This window comes from Theropithecus gelada, chromosome 8, assembly GCF_003255815.1.
Source record: "Theropithecus gelada isolate Dixy chromosome 8, Tgel_1.0, whole genome shotgun sequence".
Classification (NCBI taxonomy): domain Eukaryota; kingdom Metazoa; phylum Chordata; class Mammalia; order Primates; family Cercopithecidae; genus Theropithecus; species Theropithecus gelada.
This window is the reverse complement of record NC_037676.1, coordinates 27,896,281-27,919,464: the sequence shown is the minus strand read 5'-3', so window position 1 is coordinate 27,919,464 and position 23,184 is coordinate 27,896,281. Positions and strand designations below refer to the sequence as shown.

General features: G+C 40.0%; 1 protein-coding gene across 1 annotated transcript in view; it reads left to right on the top strand.

Moving 5' to 3' along the window:
* KIF13B (kinesin family member 13B) overlaps positions 1–23,184 on the top strand; it is a 194,979-nt gene that overhangs the window by 75,855 nt on the left and 95,940 nt on the right. The window contains exons 6-12 of the mRNA XM_025394677.1: positions 1,101–1,281; positions 5,646–5,733; positions 7,535–7,669; positions 10,202–10,314; positions 11,583–11,694; positions 19,767–19,979; positions 21,512–21,622. Of these exons, the coding sequence (XP_025250462.1) occupies positions 1,101–1,281; positions 5,646–5,733; positions 7,535–7,669; positions 10,202–10,314; positions 11,583–11,694; positions 19,767–19,979; positions 21,512–21,622 (953 nt within the window). The remainder of the gene's footprint in view (positions 1–1,100; positions 1,282–5,645; positions 5,734–7,534; positions 7,670–10,201; positions 10,315–11,582; positions 11,695–19,766; positions 19,980–21,511; positions 21,623–23,184) is intronic.

Here is a 23,184-nt window from a genome sequence, read left to right as displayed (position 1 = left end):
ATATTTCTTTTACAAAGGAGAAAATGCATTTTTTTTTTCCCTGAGACGGAGTCTTGCTCTGTTGCCCAGGCTGGAGGGCACTGGCACAATCTCTGCTCATTGCAGCCTCTGCCTCCTAGGTTCAAGTGATTCTCCTGCCTCAGCCTCCTGAGTAGCCGGGATTACAGGTGCCTGCCATTGTGTCTGGTTAATTTTTTTGGTATTTTTAGTAGAGATGGAGTTTCGCCATGTTGGCCAGGCTGGTCTCAAACTCCTGACCTCAGGTGATCCCCCCACCTTGGCTTCCCAAAGTGCTGTGATTACAGGCGTGAGCCACCACGCCCAGCCGAGAAAATAATTTTATATAAGAAAAAATAAGATTATTCTTTAGTTTCCATACTAGAGTGAAAGGGTAGTGAGTTAATTTGCTCTGGGGTCTGCAGGGAGAACCTATTTTTTTTGTGCTGTGATCACTGGTTGGGAGCAGGCACAATGGTATTAATTATATGGCTCTTCCAGCTTATTTCAGAAAACTTTTAGACCTCACTATTTCTCAGTTGTTTTAGGTATTTTCTAAAAGTATGAGGATGAGTAAAGAAGTTTCTTTTTCTTTTTCTTTTTCTTTTCTTTTGGAGATGAAGTCTCACTCTATAGCCCAAGCAGGACTGTCGTGGCGCGATCTTGGCTCACTGCAACCTCCGCCTCCCAGGTTCAAGCAATTCTGCCTCAGCCTCCCGAGTAGCTGGGACTACAAGCACACGCCGCCACGCCAGGCTAATTTTTGTTTGTTTGTTTGTATTTTAGTAGAGATGGGGTTTCACCTTGTTGCCCAGGCTGGTCTTGAACTCCTGAGCTCAGGCAATCTGCCCACCTCAGCCTCCCAAAGTGCTGGGATTACAGGCATGAGTCACTGTGCCCCGCCTATTTTTCTTTCTAAAAGACATTTGCTTTTCACTTTCTCATGTGCAGTAAGAAAGCTTGTGTACTTATTATTCTCATATTTGGATGTATTTTTCATTGCATTTTGCTAAGTGTTTATAATTTATTATGAGCAACAGAAAGAGGGTTATATATTTAACTTCTCAAAGAGACAATAGTAACTCTGATTTCCTTGTTTTTAGGATCTGGAAAATCTTACACCATGATGGGCACAGCTGACCAACCTGGATTAATCCCAAGACTTTGCAGTGGACTCTTTGAACGAACTCAGAAAGAGGAAAATGAAGAACAGAGTTTTAAAGTAGAAGTGTCCTACATGGAAATTTATAATGAAAAAGTTCGAGACCTCCTTGATCCCAAAGGGTAAACGAATTTGAGACTTTAGTGTTTCAGCATTGTGAACTGAAACAGACTTAAATTGGCTTAAGTACAAATCTTACTTTTTAACTTTTTAAGAGGGTCTCGCTCTGTCACATAGGCTTCAGTGCAGTGACATGATCATAGCTTACTGCAGCCTTGAACTCCTGGGCTCAAGAGGTTTTTTTTAATCAAGAAATTTCAGGTGGAATTCAGCTCTTTGCGGGCTGTGAGGTGAGGGAGAGGCATTATCAGAGCGATGAAACCTGGTCTTTAGGACAGTGAACTTTTAAAGATTCTCAGGAACAAAAAAAAGTGCCCATGATTGCATGGCACAGACTTGGAAAGAGAATTGGGTCAGAAGTCTTAGGAGGCCTTCACAGATGCTGGTTTGACACTGCAGCTGTAACTGAGTGAGGAAAGTGCGAGGTATCTAGAAATCTATTCCTTCCACAGAGAGTTCTTTGAGTTCAGATTTTAAGGAAGCGTGACAGTGGAGAGAGATGGAGATAATGACCACAGCCTGTGGCTTGTTGATGTAAAAACAGTATTAGGAAGGTCAAAGAGCCAAATAAGCTGAGGCCTACAGAAAGTTTGGAGGACAACAGGAGGACATTTAGTTTTGCCGGATAAGGAAGATGATCAAGGAAAAGAGAATCTTAGAGGCAGTGAATCTTAGTGACTCTCAGTCAAGAGCAAACAGAACCCTCAGCTCTTCTCTGTTGTCAGTTTTCCTTGACCAAGATGATAATCTTCAGGGTTCTCTCAGGGAGATTGAATTGATGCTCAGTGCTTCTATACAAACTTAACAAACATTTATTGAGTGATCATTGTATGCCAGGCACTATGCAAGAGCTCACAATGTGGACAGAATGAGAGTTTTGTAAACAAATAATTAAAATACAAGGCAGTCTGCTTTTAACTTGTGAAAGAGGCTCCTACAAATTAGGGAGCAAAGAGACAATGACTGATCTTGCCCTGAGGAGAAGGGAAGATTCCACAGAGTGTACTTGCTTGATAACTTTTGTGCTGAGTGGGAAGTTTGTTCACTGGGAAGTTGGGTGAGAACTACTCAGGCGTAGGGAACAGCCTCTGCCACACCTTGAAGGTGTAAATTAATCATTAAATGTAAATCTCCTTTGGAGAATGATCCAGCAGTTCAGTGTGGTCAGAGAGTAGGATGCACAGAAGTCAACATGGAACGAAAGGAGACCAAGGTTGAGCTTGAGCCCAGGAGTTTGAGGCTTCAGTGAGCCAAGATCGTGCCACTACACCCCAGCCTGGGTGACAGGATGAGAGATTCATCCTGTCTCAAAAGAAATTAAAAGTAAAAACTGTTCCAAAACAAAGAGGCCAGAGAGTACCTTATGGCCCAGGTACCTACATCCTACTTAATATTATACCCCTGTGTATATATACATTTTGTTCTGCTTTGAATACTTTCTCTTGGACTTTGACTTCTGCAAAGATCATCACTTTTCTGAGATCCAGCCCAGACTTAACTCCTTCCAGAAATTCTTAGCTGACTGACTTCATACCTATTCGTTCTTCTGCTTAATCCAGGGTGCTTGTATGGCATCTTTTCAACTTATCTGCACACGTACAGTCTTTAGTAATTTCTCCTGTGTTTGTCTTGGGTATAGTAATTAACAGCTTACTTACAGTAATTAATTAACAGTGAATTCCGAAGAGCTTCGGATTCGCGTAGCTCCAGATCTAGGTCCTGTACTTGTTACCTATTGAGCACGTTTCTTACGCTTTCTAGGCCTAACTTGTGGGCCTAGAGGGAACTTGAAGAGGGAAATGATAGGATACAATTATCTCAGAGGGCTGTTGTGACGATAGACTGGGATGATACACCTGAGGTCTTAGAACATTTGCTGGCATACAGTAAGTACTCAATAAGTGGTAGCTGCTGCTGTTATCTCCCCAGTGAAAATTTCTTGGAATTTTTTTTTTTTTAGTTTCTGAAGATTCAAAGTAAATGGATTAAAATCTCTAAAGGTGAATTTCGGTCAAAGACCATTTGAGAAAACTTCGTTTTTTATTCACGTACTAATTATATTAATTCAGCATCTAGTATGTAGTAATATAATTATGTTGTTTTACTCAGGAGATAATAGAGGATACAGTAAGAAAAAAGAGGAAATATGAAAGGAAAAAAGTGAATAATAGAATATATCCTGGGGCGAGAAGTAAATCAAATACTCTATATCTGCTTTATCCAGTTACATGGTAATAAGTGACATTTTTTTTGTGGTTGATCCTAGGGTACTATAGATTTTAGATTTAAGAGTCATTTCCTTATCCCCTGATTTTACTGTTTATATGAAGGGTTATTCTAGAACTATCCTTTTCTTGCTTTCTTTATTATGGGTATTAGCGATTGAATGCGGTTCAGCTTCCGTGCTAGTCATTCACTGTATGTGTTCAACATTTCTTCCCTTCCCCTCCTGCCTTCTTAGTTACTAGCACTCCCTCTCCAAATGATGATTTCTTCCCTTCCCCTCCTGCCTTCTTAGTTACTAGCACTCCCTCTCCAAATGATGATTTCTTCCCTTCCTCTCCTGCCTTCTTAGTTACTAGCACTCCCTCTCCAAATGATGGAAGCTAACATTTGAAGTCCTCTCTGTCACCTTAATCTCTCTCATCTTCACTTTGTTAGTGAAGTCTGTTCATTCATCTAGTGATTCTTATGTGACAGGACTTGTGCTAGGAACTGCAGAGTCCCAAAGTAATTAGACATTATTCTTGCTATTCTAGAGCCCAAAGTTTATTATAATACAAATGGATAAAAGTAAATTAATTCCTGCCTAAGGTGAGGATAAGGAGAGCTGACTAAGAGGTAGTCAAGAGCAGATTATAAAGGAGCATACGTATCAAGCTGAGGAGTGTGCACCTCTCTTCATAGGCATCAAAGAACCACCAAAAAATTTGAAACATTGGTTGGGCATGGTGGCTCATGCCTCTAATCCCAGCACTTTGGGAGGCCAAGGCAGGCGGATCACTTGGGGTCAGGAGTTCGAGACCGGCCTGGCCAACATGATGAAACCCCGTGTCTACTAAAAATACAGAAATGAGCTGGGTGTGGTGATGTGCACCTGTAATCCCAGTTATTCAGGAGGCTGAGGCAGGAGAACTGCTTGAACCCGGGAGGCGGAGGTTGCAGCGAGCTGAAATCCTGGCACTGCACTCCAGCCTGGGTGATAGAGCAAGACTCCATTTGAAAATAAAAACAAAAACAAAAAAACTTTAAGTATTATAATTTATTACTTTTTAAAAAAAGATTTTGTGTAGTTCAAAAATGGACACACATTCGTGGTATAAAATAAGGAAAAAAATATAAAATGAAAATCACCAGTAACCTCATCATTAACACTCTTTTTTATAATTTAATTTTTAATTGACAAATGAGAATTGTATATGTTTATGGAGTACAGTGTGTTTTGATCACGTATATATTATGGAATGATTATATCAAGCTAATTAACATATCCGTCACCTTACCCACTTACCTTTTTTTTATGGTGCAGACATTTAAAATCTACTCTCAGCAATTTTGAAACACACACTGTGTTACTGACTATAGTCACCATGCTGTGCAATAGATCTCAAGAACTTACTCCTCCTAACGGAAACTTTGTACCCTTTGACTAACACCTCAACAAATATTCTTGATATTTTTGGTTTATATTATTAACTATGCTATCTGTGCTTTACAGTTTTCTCAGATGTCCTTTACTGGGTTTATTAGTTCCTTGTTTGCTAAGAGGGTTTAAAAAAAAAAAAACTTACGAATATTTAATTTTAATTTTATTGTATCTTTTTTCATGCATTTATTGAAATGATCGTACTTCCTTCCTCTGCCCCCTTAGGCTGTCAATGTGATTAAAGTGCGAGCATCTTTTTTCCAGTGGTCAATAGCCTAGAAGCCCTGAGATAAGCCCAATTTTGTATTTTGAAATCATTAGATTCAGTTTATTGTCTTTTGTTTGTCTTTCTTCATGACAGACTGGTCTGTAGTTTTCCTTTCTTGCACAGTTAACATTTACTGAGTTTCTGCTGTTTGTTCCACATTCTGTGTAAGACAAATAGATTGTTCATATTTATTTGACTCTGCATTCTTTGTAGTAGCAAATAGACATCCCACAATGTACCCTTTGAGTGATGTGATATTTAATCACATTATGAAGTTTTCTTTGCAGTGAAGGTTTTAAAGTTTGGTTTAAATTCTTCTGGGATCAAGTCGGTTGGTTTTATTTATTTGGGGTCTTTCTTGAATTCATTGTATATTTTTATGGAGCAGAGCTGAGTCCTTTTTAAAAATAGGCTATTGTTAAAAAAATCATTTCTTTGTTTTTCGTGAACAGAAGCCGTCAGACGTTGAAAGTCAGAGAGCATAGTGTGTTGGGACCTTATGTCGACGGACTTTCTAAACTGGCTGTCACAGGCTACAAGGTAACAACATCCTGTATGTGAACGACTTAAATTTAGTGTGGTAGGGTGGGCTCTCTTTCCTGGCTTACTTTGTTGTTTTTTAAAATTGCATATATAATAGCATCACTTAATAAATCCCATTTTACAAAAATCCTAAAAATGAGGTAGTTGATCAGAGACCAGTGAATAAATATAGACTAAATAGGATGAGGCTTTTAAATGAGAAATTATCAGACTTAGTGAATCTAAAGTGGGTTTGAATCAATCTAGAAAATTGTGAATTTTATCTTTTGTTGTTGTTTTCCCATTCTGGGGCCCACTTATACTTCCTTTTGCAGTTAATGTTTTTACTTTAAGGCTTTTTATGTATCGTGTTGAATTTTTTCTTAAACATTATTCTTTTAATAGAAAATTGTGATTTTCAGTTTTTGGTGATGTGTGTCAGGATTGTGTTCAGTTGCACATAACATTAAAAAAATGTAACAGTTCTTTGAAACATGGATTATTACCTGTTTTGTCCATTGTATATTCTCAGTGTTTGAAAAGTACCTGCCCTATGGTACTTTTCAGTATATATTGGAAAGTATGAATGAATGAATGATGATTGAAACAAGACTTTTAATGGAAAAGAAATATGGAGGTAGGCTCTCCAGGGCTGATATGGTGGCCCCAAATGTGTTATTAGGGACCTGGATTCCTTCCAGTGGTCAACATAGAGTGGTGTGGTAATGTCCTTATTCCCATAGTTCAAGATGGCTCTTAGAACCAACACGTGATAGCACGCCTACTCCCTGAAGGAGAATTCCCAGATGGCCTATTTTAATTTTAAATCTTATTCACTAAAATGTCATGTGGCCAGAGTGAGCTGCAAGGGCATCTGGGAAATGTAGTCTCTTAGCTTGGCCATATGTGCCAAGTTGAAGATTGGGCTGTCTTACTGGAACGAAGTGAAGACTGGGTAATAGGAAGCATCTAGTCAACTTTCACACATACCATTTTTCTCACTCCTCATTAAGATCCTTGTAAGGCAGATGGGTATCATAGCTCTGCATTGTTGTTAATGCAATTAAAATCCAGGTTGGTTAACTGTTTTAGAGCTTATAACATTAAAAAAAAAAAAGAAAATCCCTTGACCTTCCTATTGTATTTTGTTGTTTCTCTTTTTTAGTAGTAGTAGCAACCAAGTGGTAAATCAATGCAGAAAATTAGTCTCTTGACATTCTAATTTTTAAAAACAGGTCTGCCGAGTTAATGGGTGCAGCACACCAACATGGCACATATATACATATGTAACAAACTGGCATGTTCTGCACATGTACCCTAGAAATTAAAGTATAGTAAAAAAAAAAATAAATAAAAAACAGGTCTGCTAAGATAGTAGTAGTCGGTGATATGCCTGGATGAAAGGAGAAATAACACAAGTTATTTAAGTTATTTGTGTTGCTTATTTGTATAATCTAATTTGTTTTAACAATAAATTTGTATTGCTTCTGTGTTAAAGAAACTAAGTTTTTTCAAATTCTATATTAGATGAGGTTGGCGTGGCATACTTATTCATCTTGTGTGACCAAAGGTGTAGCTTCTGAACTTTGAGTCAAAGCTGCCACCTCTGTACCTGTAGCAAATGATCTACTTTAAGTTTTCAGAGATGGTATTGGCTATTGTACTCCACGGGGCCCAATGTTCATTGAGAAACAAGAATGTTAACTCCAAATGTTGTTGACTAAGTAGCAAAACTTGTAATGCATTTTGTAGTGTAGCAGGGTTTTAGTGTGTATTACACAAGTAAAGAAATGTGGGTCTATGATTTGTTTCCACTTAGGATATCGAGTCGTTGATGTCTGAGGGTAACAAATCTCGCACAGTTGCTGCAACCAACATGAACGAGGAGAGTAGCCGATCCCATGCAGTTTTCAAAATCACCCTCACACATACTCTCTACGATGTGAAGTCTGGGGTAGGTGTTCAGATGCAGACCTGTTTTTATATTTCTAAAGTGGATTGTGGTTTTTTTTCCTCTACAGGTGTTAGATGAATTAAAGTCCTGGCTAGACTTGTGTATCAATGAGGACTCTGGACAAGAAACAGAAGCCACTCTAGGTCAATAGAAAAGGATGTCATGTAGGGAAGCAGGTGATTCCAGGGTTGTTGGGACATCTGAGGAGGACCAGGTTCTAGACTGCCTCTTGAGGAATAACTTTCTGAACAGCACACATCTGGCCACCGGGGTGGTGCCACCTCTGAGGACACCTCTAGAACGCTGAGTTCCAGGCATACCCATAGCTGTGATCCAGGAAGCAGGAATAGAGAAGTTGCTTCTGTCCATGTTGCCGCCTCATAGCATCCTGGAACCTGGAGAATGTGCTTGCATTTCCCTAGTCCCGCTGCCAGCAGAAAGAGCCAGAAAGTGGCAGCAGGCGGCCTATGCTCTACTTCTGCTTTTCAGCCTCTAGCAGGTGTATCCTGAGCCTGGGCTGCCAGGGAGTCTGAGAAGTGTGGGTTTAAGCTTTCCACCCACTCCCACTAAAGGAAGGTGGAGCAGAAGTTAAGTGGACCAGTGGCCCACTGTCTGCCCCAGCAGTTTTTGAGTTTTAAACTGTGATGGCTAACTGAGTAAGCCAGTGGTAATGCTCTCGCTTGCCCAGGCACTGTGCCTCACACCTGTAATCCCAGCACTTTGGGAGACCAAGGCCGGAGGATTGCTTGAGCCCCGGAGTTGGAGAACAGCCGGGTAACATAATAAGACTCCATTTCTACAGAATATTTGAAAATTAGCAAGGTGTGGGTGGTTCATGCCCATAGACCTAGTGACTAGGGAGGCTGAGGTGGGAGGATGAGTTGAGCCCAGGAGCTTGAGACTGCAGTGAGCTATGATTGCCCCACTGCACTGGGCAACAGAGCTAGACCCTGTCTCAAAAAAACAAAACAAAACAAAACAAAACTTCTAGCTGATTTAGCAGAGGTTCTTTTGCAGTGTTGCCTTCTGTGAAACACTATTAGAAGGAATAAATGACACTGGGGAAATTGTACTATAAAATCACTCGCTTTTGTAGAATAACTTTTTGAGTGTTTGGTTTTGAATCTTGTGAAGAGTAAACCCAGTCAGAGATACATGTGCTTCTGCTGCGTTGCAGACTTGTCTGTTGCCTAGTATATTTGCGTCTTCCCTCTTTTAATGTGAATTTTACATATTTTATTATGATGCCTACCCCCTAGTGTGTCCATTTCAAATACCAGAAGGTAAAATAATCACCCTGGCAAAGTGCTATACTTTGGCAGGATTTTCATCTGCTGAAAGCATATTTTTCTCCTTTTACCATCACAGCAAGATTAGTGTAACAACAAAAAGTTCTTTGTTTCTTATTTCCTTTTCAGCATAAAACAAAAAACATACTGAGGACTTTTTTTTTTTTTTTTTTTTTAAACTAAAAGTGCTTTTGATTTGGGATGCTGAATATCCTTTTGTTAACAGCATGTTTATTTATGGAAATGTCTATTTTAAAGGAAGGCTTTAAAAATGATTTCAGTCTGTAGATTTTGGTATTGGTTTCCTACATTTCTTGTATTGCTATTGAAGTACAAAGTATGTTACATGTATGTGCTTGATAAGAAAACACTTTTGATAACGATATCTTTGTATCTGTATGTATATAATATCTTAACTAGAAAAAGATATAAATCTAACATCTGACATGAAATGGAATTATATATGAATAAGATGTAAATGTTACAAAATGTTTTGAGATTTTGAGGGATTCTTCTATTGTATAAAGGTCAGTTTTTTTTTTTATGTCAGAATTGCAAGTGTTTTGTCTCAGGATTATTGATAAATATCCATGAAATTTTAAACACAGTTTCCAGTAATAGTAAAATTTAACTCTTAGAAGTACTTTTGTATACTACTCTGGAAATTTCCTTGGGCACCCTTCAAAATGGCTCATTTTGGAGGCACTGTTTTTCTGAGATAATTAGCTTTCATCCTGGCTGGATTAGTAGTTTTATAAATTTTCTGTGTCTCCATCATTAGATTGTACAGTTTTCTTACAGTGTGTTATAGCAGCACAAAATAATTTTGAAGTAACGGTAAATACTTTTAATAAAGGGTTTAGATCATAAATTCATTTAGTTGCGACAGAACTGCTTTTTGTATTGCTTTTTAAGAGACAGGGTCTCACTCTGTCGCTCAGGTTGGAATGCAGAGGTGCAGTCATAGCTCACTGTGGCCTGGAACTTCTGGGCTCAAGTGATCTCCCACCTGTTTCCCAAGTAGCTGGGACTATAGGCACGCACCACCATGGCCAGCTATTTTTTTTTTTTTTTTAATTTTTTGTGGAGACAGGATTTTGCTGTGTTGCCCAGGCTGTTCTTGAAATCCTGGGCTCAGGTGATCCCCGTTCCTTGTCCTCCCAAAGTGCTGGGATTACTGACATGAACCACCACAACTGGCCTTGTGTTTCTGTTTATTAGCATTGATTGATTTCCTTTGTAGACATCTGGAGAGAAAGTGGGCAAACTGAGCCTGGTGGATTTAGCTGGCAGTGAACGAGCAACGAAGACGGGCGCTGCAGGGGACAGGCTGAAGGAAGGGAGCAACATTAACAAGTAAGTGCTCTCAAGCTTATTTGTATTGCTTTATTTGTATTGCTTTATTGATTTGATAGCCAATGAGGGAACATCTGTGGTTATTAAAATAATAAGGTGATTTGGAATTTTTTTCTGGTATTTTCAATGGCCCTGGGCTCATTTGAGGTTTTGTTGAGATACCTGATGGGGCGAAAGAGCACAGCCTCAGGTCAGGGTTTCTCAACAGTGGCCCTGTTGCTGTTTTGGGTCAGGTAATTCTTTTCATGGGAAGGGTGATCCTGTGCTTTGTAGAGTGTCTAGCTGCATCCCTGGCTTCTCCCCACTAGATGGCGATAGTAGCTGCCACCTCTTCCCCCACCCCTAGGTGTGTCAACCCAAGCTCACTTTCAACATCCATGGCTGTTCCTTGTGGGGACACAGTCACCCTCCAGTTGAGAACCACTGGTTTAGCTATAGAGAAGATCAAAGATAACTGGTCTCTCAGAGTGGAGCTGTTGAAACTTGACCTGTGTGTTGCTCTTTGGACAAACATGTACTAACCACATTGAGCTTTTCCTTTGCTAGACACTGTCGTGCTTGTCCAAGTCCAAGAAGCTAAGACTTTACCAAGTAATATTTTGTTCACCAGTTCCTTCATGTGGGCTCATTTTAGGTTTTGTTGAGATGCCTGATGGGGCCGAAGAGCACAGACTCAGTCAGGTCAGGGTTTCTCAGCAGTGGCCCTATTGCTGTTTTGGGTCAGGTAATTCTTTTCATGGAAGGGGTGATCCTGTGCTACGAATAATACGAAGTAATATTTTGTTTACCAGTTCCTTCATATGGGCTTCAAATTTTCTCCCTCAAGCCGAATCGTTAGCTCATTATGAGTAGGAAGCTTTTCTGTCCTTGTGGCTCCCAGAAGGACACATAGGAGTCATAAACCAAATGGAGATGATAGAACACCATCACCCAGATGCTATCCTATTATTGAATCTCATATATACAATTTTTGCTTTGTACTATGGTTTAATTACTGTGTTTCTGGCTTGCTTTCTTAGAGATACGTGGTTTTGGTATTATATTGACCTGAAGATTTATAGCTCACATTTTTATGTACTACAAAATACTGGGCTAAGCATTTTTATTGCTTATAGTAGTATTGGGGAAAATAGCTATTTCGAGTTGTGTGCTTTTGAACTGAGCAGCAAAATGCTGACAGGGTGCTGCTCACATGCAGGTACAAGGGCATCTTGGTGTTCAATCTTTGTGCTAAAATGTGGCATTTGATATATTGTTGTACCATGCAGGTCCCTCACAACCCTCGGTCTGGTTATCTCAGCTCTTGCAGATCAGAGTGCTGGCAAAAACAAGAATAAATTTGTTCCATATCGTGACTCAGTTCTCACTTGGCTGCTCAAAGTAAGTTTGTTTTTTTCTTCATGGCAAACTTTTGGTGGTTGGCAAGAAGAAAGGAAAAAGAGTGACTGTTAATCCCTTCCAGGTATCATTTCCTCCATCGGTGTGCAAATGTATAATTATTAGGCTCTTATGGTAATGACATTTTTGATGGAATAAACATAGGTTTTTTTTCCTAGCAATTCACATTCCAGCTTACTAGAACCTGGATGCAGTGAGGTTGCTGGACGCGCACAGAATCACACGATTGCTTCTGGAGATTTGGGGGAGTAGAGAAAGGGCCTTCTGCTAATCTGACTGCTGTGTGAGTCATGGAGGAGGAGCCTCCACTGCCCTCACACTCAAGTGGGCCACCCTGGCCTACCACAGACTCCTTTTCTTGGGCTAACATTTTGGAGCTTGTTTTCTGTTTAACTTCAGTGCATTCAGACCTTGGTTTCTGTTTAGCTTTCTCATGATGGCTTTAATTTGCTTTTGGCTTCTTAAAGGTGTTGTTAAAGGCTGCAGAGTAGGGCACACAGTCATTCATTAATTGATTGATTCTGTATGAACAAGAGCAATGGAAGTGAGAAAGAAGAAAGTCAATGTGCAGTGGTAAGAGGAGAACGCAGCCTCCATTTTAAAACAGAAGAAAACAGAGGGCACTTCTTGCCCTCTGTGGCTCACGAGGGAGATAAGATGTACACACACAATATTAGAACCTGAATTTGTGATAGATCATGACAGAGATGGTGATAACATGTAATAGGAATTTGGTGAAAAAAGAGAGACTTATTTCCAGCTTCCTCCAGCCCTCCGGAGCCCCTTTAGTCTTCATAAGGTGGTGTGGTGAGTTGGATATTGGACTGGGAATTAGAGGATATAAGTTGCAGTGACAATTTAACCCATTTATAGGGGTGTCACCTGACTAAATCCTTTAATACTCTTTTTTTTTCTATTTTTAAAATGGAGAAATAATTTTATGTGCCCTGTTTAATTTTGTGATGCTCTATTTTCTTATTGATCAAGAATTTGTTGAACACCTGGCATGCATTGCATTGGGAGTTGAAAGTACTAAGATGAGTTCAACACGGGCCGCCCCAGTAGCTTAGTAGAGAACATAGTTACTGATTTAGTCCATAGCATGTTTAGAAAACAGCCTTTGTGAAATGAATTAGGGGTTTCTCCTGGTTTTTGCCTCCTCTCAAGATTTACTAGTGTTCAACTTTTTAATTCAAAACTCCGCACACTGTTTGAGTATGTTTTGTTAAAATAAAACATTCTTTATGTAAATGTCAGTGTGTTCTTTCTTAAATGTAATGCTAAAATTCAATAAATTGGCCACAGTAGAAAATCAGGTCCATTACTTCCTTTGGCCAAAATGCAGTACTGTTAGAAATTTAAACAAAAGTGTAAACAAATTTTGATAATTAAAACCACTTGTAAAGGTTTGTCATGCAACCTCACAAACATCAGAGAGTAAGAGATAATTTTTAGGAACAAAATTAAAACACCTTGGCCTGCCATAAAGACAATTCTAACCTTTAGTCTTTTAAAGTAGTAAATTATTATTCAGATTTTGTTATTTGAATCACTGGTGTCAGCCTATATAACTAAACACCTCAGTGCTTTTAACCTAAAAAAAAAAATTTACTTTTCCTTCCTGTCTCAAACAGCATAAGCACTTCTACTTCTGTAAGACTAACAGAAATGTTTTGTAGTTTTTTTCTGTAGAATAATTAGAAAAACAAGCAAACTGCAAAATTCAAGACTTTGGAGGATGAATATAATTATTCTTTTTCATAAAAGCCATTAAAATTAGTGAATAAACTTGCAGTTATATAGGATACTAAGTCTGGATATCTAATGGGCAGTATAAGGACTATAGTTAATAACATTGTATCGTATACAAAAAAAAATTTTTGCTATATTTTAGGTGTGCTTCTCACAAAAGGTAACCGTGTAAGGTGATGGATGTATTCATTTGTTTGTAGTAATCAATGATATTAGTATGTTTACATATATCAAACAAACATGCTTTACACCTTAAACATATGTATTAAAAAATTTTTTTTAATTGTTTCATTACCAAAGGAACTTTTTTTTTTTTTAAAAACAGAGCCTTGCTCTGTTACCCAGGCCGGAGTTTAGTGGTGCAGTCTCAGCCCACTGCAACCTCCACCTCCTGGTTCAAGTGATTCTTCTGCTTCAGCCTCCCGAGTAGGATTACAGGTGCGCACTGCCACACCTGGCTAATTTTTTTACTTTTAGTAGAGACAGGGTTTTGCCATGTTCACCAGGCTGGTCTTGAACTCCTGATCTCAAGTGATCCATGCACCTCAGCCTCCCAAAGTGCTGGGATTACAGGCATGAGCCACCGCAACTGGTCAGGAATTTTTTTTTTAAATATATAAGAAGTCTTTTTTTTTTTTTTTTGAGACAGGGGGTCTCTGTTGTCCAGGCTAGAGTGCAGTTGTGCAGTCATAACTCACTACAATCTAGAACTCCTGGACTCAAGTGATCCTCCCACATCAGCCTCCTTGAGTAGTTGGGACTACAGGTATGCACCACGATATGTAGCATTTTTTTTTTTTTTTAATTTTTAGTAGAGATGAGGTCTCACTATGTTGCCCAGGCTGGTCTTGAACTCCTGGCCTTAAGCATCCTCCTGCCTTGGCCTCCCAAACTGCCAGGATTACAGTTGTGAGTCACCATGTCTGTCCTCTAGAAGAAATCTTGATAAGATGCTTCCTCAAACTTTCCACAGAAACATTTCCTGATCATACGTTGTCCTTGTTTCAGTGTTGCTACTTGAGTCCATTTAAAACAACAAGTATCTTTTGTTGGTCCGACATAGAGGCTAACGCCTGTAATCCCAACACTTTGGGAGGCCGAGACGGGAGGATCAGCTGAGGTCAGGAGTTTGAGACCAGCCTGACCAACATGGTGAAACCCTGCCTGTACTAAAAATACAAAATTGGCTGGGTGTGGTGGTGCGTGCCTGTAATGCCAGCTACTCGGGAGGCTGAGGCAGGAGAATCGCTTGAACCCAAGAGGAGGAGGTTGCAGTGAGCCGATAACATGCCACTGCACTCCAGCCTGGTGACAGAGTGGGACTCCCTCTCAAAAAAAAAAAAAAAAAAAAAGCACCAGAAAACAAGAACTATCTTTTGTTAATCGACACAGTGAAAATGGCATGGGTAATCACTGGGTGGCTTCAGTGGGCTGGAGGCCAGGAGCACCCGTTGCAGGAGTGTCTGGTGCCATACCAAGGGCTTCATGGACATCATCTCATTTCCTTCTTAGAACGGAAAGGGTGGTGTTCCCAGTAGTCAGATGAGACAGAGGGTGCAGAACTAGTGAATGGCAGGTTCGGGATTGGAATCAGCACTGTGCAGCTATTTTTGCCAAGGTTGTGCTCATCTTATCAAAGGTTATTTTCATTAGAAGGATACTCACTTGATATTTACCAGTGTTTGATAGAAAATAATGAAAAAAACTGTTCATAATACTTGAGCTTGAAGAATGAAACCATAAGCATTTTTTAAAAGGTCACTTAATCTGCTATTCAGTTAACTTAGGTTATAATTACAACTTTCATGTATTAAAAATAAGTCCCGTGTTTGCTGAATATTTGACATTATTTTTTTCCTTAAAAATGTATGTGATCTGGCTGGGCATGGGGCTCACACCTGTAATCCCAGCACTTTGGGAGGCTGAGGTGGACAGATCACCTGAGGCCAGGAGTTTGAGACCAGCCTGGCCAACATGGTGAAGCCCCCATCTCTACTAAAAATACAGAAATGAGCTGGGAGTGGTGGTGTGCACCTGTAATCCCAGCTACCTGGGAGGCTGAGGCAGGAGAATCACTTGAACCCAGGAGGTAGAGGTAGCAGTGAGCGAAGACCATGCCATTGCGTCCAGCCTGGGCAACAGAGTGAGACTCCATCTCAAAAAAAAAAAAAAAAGTATATGATTTTTTTTTTTAACGTCATTTAGCCTTCACAGAAGATGGTAAATAGGGGCATTTTTTGCAAAACATGTTCCAGAGCTTAAGCAGTTTTCCCAGAGCCCTCTCCAAATTGGTGGAAATGCAGATTCTTTTCCTTTAAAGTGAGTTTCAGGTCCCTGTTGCTTTTTCCTTCTTAAATTCTTAGTCTGACTCATCCAGATCCTACTTTGACATGGGCATACTTCCTGTATTCTCCAGAATAATTTCCATTGAACTTGTAAAACTGCCCATCTTCTATAACATTTTCAGTTTCCCAGGGTCTTTTTTTTTTTCTGCCTCATATTTGCATTGTAATTGTGTTGTGCTCTTAATGTGTGTAACATCTGAGAATGAGAGAAGCTGTGGCTCCTCTTGGTGAGTTGGTCCGCGATGGATGTGAGTGCTCTTCTCCCAGGGAGGATGGAACAACCATTAAATGAGGGTTATGCATTCGCTAAGTGATTAGTAGAGAACTGTTTCATATTAAGATGATTTTTGGTCCTCTGAATAACCATCTAAATGTGGGCCTCTTAACATGAAGTGATTTCTGGTAATGAGTGCTCAGATGATGAGTACCTTTCTAATTCATCTCCCTCTTTTTGTTCCTACTGCCACCTCCCTAATGAAGGCCGCTTTCATCTGTCGCTTGGATGACAATCATTTCCTTCAAGCTTTCTTAGTCCAGTCCTTTCTCCATGGTTAGGTTGCAACGTCTTTTTAAATTAATACTCTTAACCCTCAGTCTCTTCAGTAACTTCCACAGGCACTTAGGATAAAGTCCAAATTCTATTTTTTTTCGTTTTTGTATAAACAGGGTCTCACTATGTTGGCCAGGCTGGTCTTGAACTTCTGGACTCAAGTGATCCTCCTACCTCGGCCTCCCATGGTGCTGAGATTACAGGCATGAGCCACTGCACCCAGCCACAGAGTCCAAATTCTTTAATGGCATGTGACTTACAAGGTCCTTCATGAGCTGAGCACCTTTACTTTTTATTGTTCATCTTGTGCTTCTTGGTGTTACAAATTCCAGCTAGGTGATGAGTGTTGTCTTACCTCTAGGACTTTACTCTTGTTTCACTTGGAACATGCTTTCCCCTCCCATCTCTTCAGTCTCTCCTGCCTCCTCTCAGACCCTCTCCCTTTACCTGGGTAATGCTTCTCTATTTTTGAGTCTCACGTGTCACTTTCTGTGAGAGTCTTCCTTAACCTTTCAAGATTTGGCTCTCTGCTGTTTGTTTTAGACCATATTGTATTTATCCCTATCATCTTAGTTCCTGTTATATAATGTTTGCTTACCAGCATCCTCCCTAGATGGTGAACTCCAGGAAGAGTCGAGTGAGTGAATAATTTCAGCTCTGCTCTGAACCAGCTCTGTGACCTTTGAAAAGTCTGTCGTTTTCCTGGGTCTCACTTTCTCATCTGTAAAATGAAATAATTTGATTATATGTCTTCACAGAGTTCTTTCAACTTTTAAAAATTCTGACTTCCAAAAGTAAATTCTGTCCTGTGTCTGTTTAATTTGCAGTTGCCACTCTTGAAACAAACCTCGTCTGATTTTCCCAATTAAACAGTTAAAGAGTAAACAAGACGCTTTCTACTTTTTCCTTGAATGAGTGCCAGTTCTTTTGTTGTGATTTCCTTTTTGCTGATGGCATGAGGTCATTTTTTAACATAAGGGTATTGTTACTCCATGAACAAGGGCTTTTAAAATATCAAGCATTTGTTGTTTGCCAGGTTTCCTTTTCTCAGCATAAATTGGAGCACAATATACATGCTTTTCTCCTTTGGTGGTAGTTGTTACAAATCCCCTTTCAACTGACAGCATTTGCTGTTCACGTGGGCTGACAGTGTGCTGTGGTTCTCAGAGGACAGCGCGATGCTGCTCGTGAACCAAACAGCAATGAGATTGAATTCCTGTGCTCTTGTTATATCACATTTGAATTTCATTCATGTGCATGGGACTCTTCATGAATTTTTTCTGGAAGTTGCCAAATCTGGAGCACCAGCTATGTGAGATTAGTGTCTAGAAGTGAAGAGCGAAGCAAACAGTCATGGCTTTTACCTCCTAAAGTCCAAATTAGTTATAGTTCTTTCTGTGTCATGCATTAAATTATGTTTTCTTCAACCATATAATTATGTTTTCTGTGGAAAACCAAACTTTCACTGTGTAAGGGACATACTGTCTGTGATCATACTGACCTTTTAGTAACACCTTAGGAATCATTTTGTTTCTGAAACTAGGGCAAGATAATTTGGAAAGGTATCAGGTCGCCTTATTTAATCTTCAGACCTGAATTTTCTCTGTGTTACCAAATGTGTATTGTGGGCAGTGGAAATCATGTTGGACTTGAAGACAGAATCTAACTGGGCTAGGATATTGTTCAACTTACCAGTTCTAGATTTTTAGGCAGAGTGCAAGATTTAACCTCCATTGTCCAAACAGACCTGTTTTCTCACCGATAAAACCAGGCTCTGTGATAAATTGAATTCACAAAAGGTGGAGACCTAAGTAAAATAAAGTGCGTGCCCAAAGACTGGGGAAATCACAGATTGTTCCAACACATTTTGGTTGTAATAAGATTGGCAAACCCTTGTATCTTCAAAAGCAGTTTTCCATAGGTTAATGCTGCCCCAAAGGAGAGTTAGCTTTCTTATGCTCTAGTGAATTCCCCATTACTGGCCCGTTGCAGTGTTCCCTCTAATCTTGAGAGTCTGTCATTCAGTGACATTCTGTTACCAAAAAGAGTATATTCAATCTTTTTGTTTGCTTTGATAATTTGTCTCAGCCTGGGTTGCTGTCCTAGTGTATGAGTAGTTACCTATTGCTTGTAACACATTACCCCCAGAATGGAACAGCTGGAAACAAGTCATTTATTGTCTCAGGGTTTCCATAGGTCAAGACTCCGGGGGCGTGCAGCTTAACAACCTGGCTCTAGCCGGGTTGTTTCACATGGATGTAATTAAAGTGTTGGGGATGGGGGTGCCATCATCATCTCAAGGCATGACCGGTGTGGGGAGGTGTCTGCTCACTTACATGGTTGTCAGCAGGGTCCAGAAGATCTGCTTCCAAACGCATTCCTGTGGGCCTCTCTTCATAGGGCCACCTCACTTCACGGCAGCCCGTTTCCCCTAGAGTGAAAGAAAAGACCCAAAACAGAAGCCACCATCTTCTTCGAATCTACCCTTAGAAGTGACATGCCATCACTTTCATTCCTTGGAGACCGATGAATAAGTCCTGGCCACACTCAAGGTGTGGGTACCAGGAGGTCACCTGCACGGGCAGCCTTGTCTGTGGTGCAGTACAGCATGGTGGGCTTGATGTCCCAAGTCTAGTTCTGTGCCTGAGTTATATCTCTCTATTTTTAATGTTCTCAAGCAAGGGTCATTTTTTCGTTCCATTGGAAGCCAGTCAGTCCTAAAGCTGTTTCACTGCACTTAGCAGTTTGAGTATCATGAAGACAGTATCTCTTCTCAGGACCATTGTCCGAACGGTGGAAGTGTTTCTGTAGAACTTGTAACGTTAGTAGCTTTTGAAGTGCTATCAGAGGGAAGAAAATGAAGTTGCTTTAACATATTTTTTGTAAGATTATAATTGTACCTTATGTTGTAAAAACTTTCCAAGGTGCTTGATAGCTTGTAACAGCAACTTTCTGAGCCATTATTAGGCTTCACAGAGACTCCCAGTGCAGGGGGTTGTGGAGGAGCTTGCCAAATAAATATCATGCTTGTTCCTCTAAGGAAGATGTTGGAGGCATTTAAGGAGTCCTTTTTTATTCCGAGTAGTCTGTGTTCTTGTGGTCTCATCTTGCTTATAAAATAGGGCAGATAGCTTAGAATTAATTTTTGTTAACCTGAGATAAAGGTAGGTTTCATGACATTTCCCTGTCCTTTATCAAAGGCTAAAACTCCCTCTTTTTAGTACAGTGGCTTGGCAGAGAAGACACAGCACAGGACCCAAGTCCATACACCTGCATTTTAGCCCTGGCTCTGTCACTGAACGTGTTTGACCCGGGGAAATTTGTTCACCATTTCTGATTTCAGGTTTCTCATATGATGTCTTGTTTCAACTTTAATATGCTACTCAACTTTCTTTTTTCTCCTGTAGGACAGCCTTGGGGGTAACAGCAAGACTGCCATGGTGGCTACTGTGAGTCCTGCAGCTGATAACTATGATGAAACCCTCTCAACTCTGCGGTATGCAGATCGAGCCAAGCACATTGTTAACCACGCTGTGGTGAACGAGGACCCTAATGCCCGAATTATCCGGGATCTCCGGGAAGAAGTTGAGAAACTCCGGGAGCAGCTGACCAAAGCAGAGGTAGGAGGCACAACCACATGTGCCCTGTGAGTCCAGAAAGAGGAGTCAGCCTGGAGCTTGAATTTTCTTCCCCTGGGCTGTGAGGGATGAGTACTCTACTTTGTGAATCCAAAGAGGTTTTACAGATGTGAAAAAGATTGAACAGGAACAAATAAAGAGAATTGAGAAAATGTTTGCATTTCTATTCAGGCAGCAGACAGAAGAGAGGTAGAATAGAATAGGAGAGGAAGAGAGATGCTGGAGACCTTGTGGATATAATTTTAATTTTTGTGCAGAAAATGATGGAGAGCAAGATTTTTGTTGAATCTCATTTGTTACCTGGTAGAAGTCAGAATGAAAATCTTGAGTCTTCTACACTTTCATAATCTAGCTTTTCCATGTTGTGGATTAATTATGTTTGTAGAAAATATTTTATAGTAGAAGTACCCATGTATTTAGTAGTATTCTATTACAGCTGTCTTCTGTGTATTCTGTAATGGATAATGTTACATTAATTTGAAAACCTGCCAACTCTGACCTGCAATCCCAAGTGCTCATCCTCTTGGGAAAGTGGAATGAAGTGTCAGATTCAAGATTCCTACTTTTTTTTTTTTTTTTGAGATGGAGTTTCACTCTTATTGCCCATACTGGAGTGCAGTGGTGTGATCTCGGCTCACTGCACCCTCTGCCTCCTGGGTTCAAGTGATTCCCCTGCCTCAGCCTCCTGAGTACCTGGGATTACAGGTGCATGCCACCACACCCAGCTAATTTTGTAGTTTTAGTAGAGACGGGGTTTCTCCATGTTGGTCAGGCTGGTCTTGAACTCCTGACCTCAGGTGATCCTCCCGCCTCGGCCTCCCAGAGTGCTGGGATTACAGGAGTGAGCCACTGTGCCCGGCCAGGATTCTTGCTTTCATTAACATTTCTCTTCCCACAGTTTCTCAGCACTATGGGACTCTTTCTGGAGTTTGCTTTCTTTCTCATACCTGTTTTCTGGGAATAAATCAGTAAGAGACATGGTCAAGATGATTATTTTGATCATATTTTTACCTGTTGAATTTTATCCTGTTTTTATAGGAATAATTTTACAGTCCATGAAGACTGTTGTCTCCTTGGTATTAATAACAGCATCCAATCTGCAACATGTACACGTTAAGTCTGTATATACGTGGATTAATTCCTGAAGTCATCAGCAAGGGCTAGAATGAATCATGTGTCTGAGTCTAGATGTATAACCTATTGGGATTTTAAAAATAAACCCTTAGAAGCTTTACATTTTTGCATCCTTAAATGTAATTATATCTTCACAGTAGAGTGGCAGAAAAGGAAAAAAGCCTTCCTTTTGGGCATATTTTGGATAACTCGATGAGTTTGTGGTCCTCAGAACAATCGAGGTGCTGGAGGTCTGTCGTTACATTTCAAGTAGATGTTGGACCTCAGCATGACATTCAGCCAAGAGGAGGCAGATTGTTACTTTTGTCGTTTTAGAGTTGGCCACTTCTTTTTCCAGGGCATCATCTAGACATTTCATGAAGTAAACATTTTGCTTGTAGGCAATGAAATCTCCAGAGCTAAAGGACCGGCTGGAAGAATCTGAGAAGCTAATCCAGGAAATGACTGTGACCTGGGAGGAGAAATTAAGGAAAACGGAGGAGATTGCACAGGTTCGTGTTTCCTCACTGATGAAGTGCGTGAAACCTCATGGCAGTTTGCACAGTGGAACACATGGTCTTCCTAGTTCCTTTTTGATCTTCAGCTTGGTTGATGGCAAATCTAACACTATCATTAGGAATCTAGATCTAAGAGAATCTATACTTTGCAAAATTAATTCGAAGGATAAACAGGATATAATTGCATTTAATCATTTATGTAAGAAATAATTTTTTAGTATCAGTAATCTTTTTAAAAAAAATTTAATGAAATAACTCCTTTGTAGCCCCTGGCTCTTAACACCCCATTCTATTAAGTGCTTTAGAGACCTAAGGAACTTCCTGAAATTACAAAATTACTCAATCCAGTGCATGTGGCCAAGAAAAAAAAAAGTATTATTAATTTTTTTTTTAGGTATTAGGCCATGAACTTCTTGGTTCCATGTGAAAACCCAGTGAAAGTAATATGAAATTCCTAAATCTGAGGTGACTGTCTCTCACCATTTTCTAGTAACAGTAATAGTTATGAAATCTTAGGGTGGTGGCCAGTGTGATGGCTCACACCTGTAATCCCAGCACTTTGGAAGGCTGAGACAAGTGGATCACCTCAGGTCAGGAGTTCGAGCCCAGCCTGGCTAAGATGTCGAAACGCTGTTTCTACTAAAAACACAAAAATTAGCTGGGCGTGGTGGCACACACCTGTAGTCCCGGCTACTTGGGAGGCTGAGGCACAAGAATCGCTTGAACCCGAGGGGTGGAGGTTGCAGTGAGCTGAGATCATGCCCCTGTACTCCAGCCTGGGTGACAGAGCAAGACTCTGTCTCAATAACAAAAAACAAAAAAAACACAACAGAAACCTTAGGGCGGGAACATTAGTATTCGTCTAGGAAGATCTAGTTAAGTTTAGCATTGGGAGAAAAAATCTGTCCACCTAATAATAGATTTACACTGTGACTTTCCTGTTTCATGATTATCCAACTTCTGTTTTAGAAATATATATAGTAATGTGGAGCTCAGGACCACATCTGACAGGCTTTTTGTGATCAGACAACTCTAATAGTAGCGATTGAATCAGTCTTTTATTCTTTCACTTCTACTTACTGGCCCTAGTTTGTTCTTTAGTAGCTAAGAGAGGTCCCACCCAAACACAGGAACTGGTGATGACAGTAACAGCCAGCATTTATTGGATCCACTTACGTATTGAGCCCTATGCTAAGCACTTTTAACTACAGTACTTGATGTAATCCTCTCAGTAGTCTTACAAGATAGGGACTGTTGCTACCCAAGTTGTTCGTGTATATAAAGTCATCTCTCTGCTTCTTCCTCTTCCTTTTCTAAGTTAAAATTCCCTGTTGTTTTTAACTGTTTTAACTTGTATTAGAGAATATATAGAACTTGTTCCATCTGTTTTCACTCAGTAGATTCCATCTTGAAATGTGCTGTCCAGAATCAATCTGTGTATCAGATATTGTAGGATGGTACTGTTGTTACTTAGCATAAAGTGGATGTTGTATTAGCACAGACCGGGATTAAAATAGATTTTAAAAACATTTTTATTGCAGACATTTTCAAAGTAG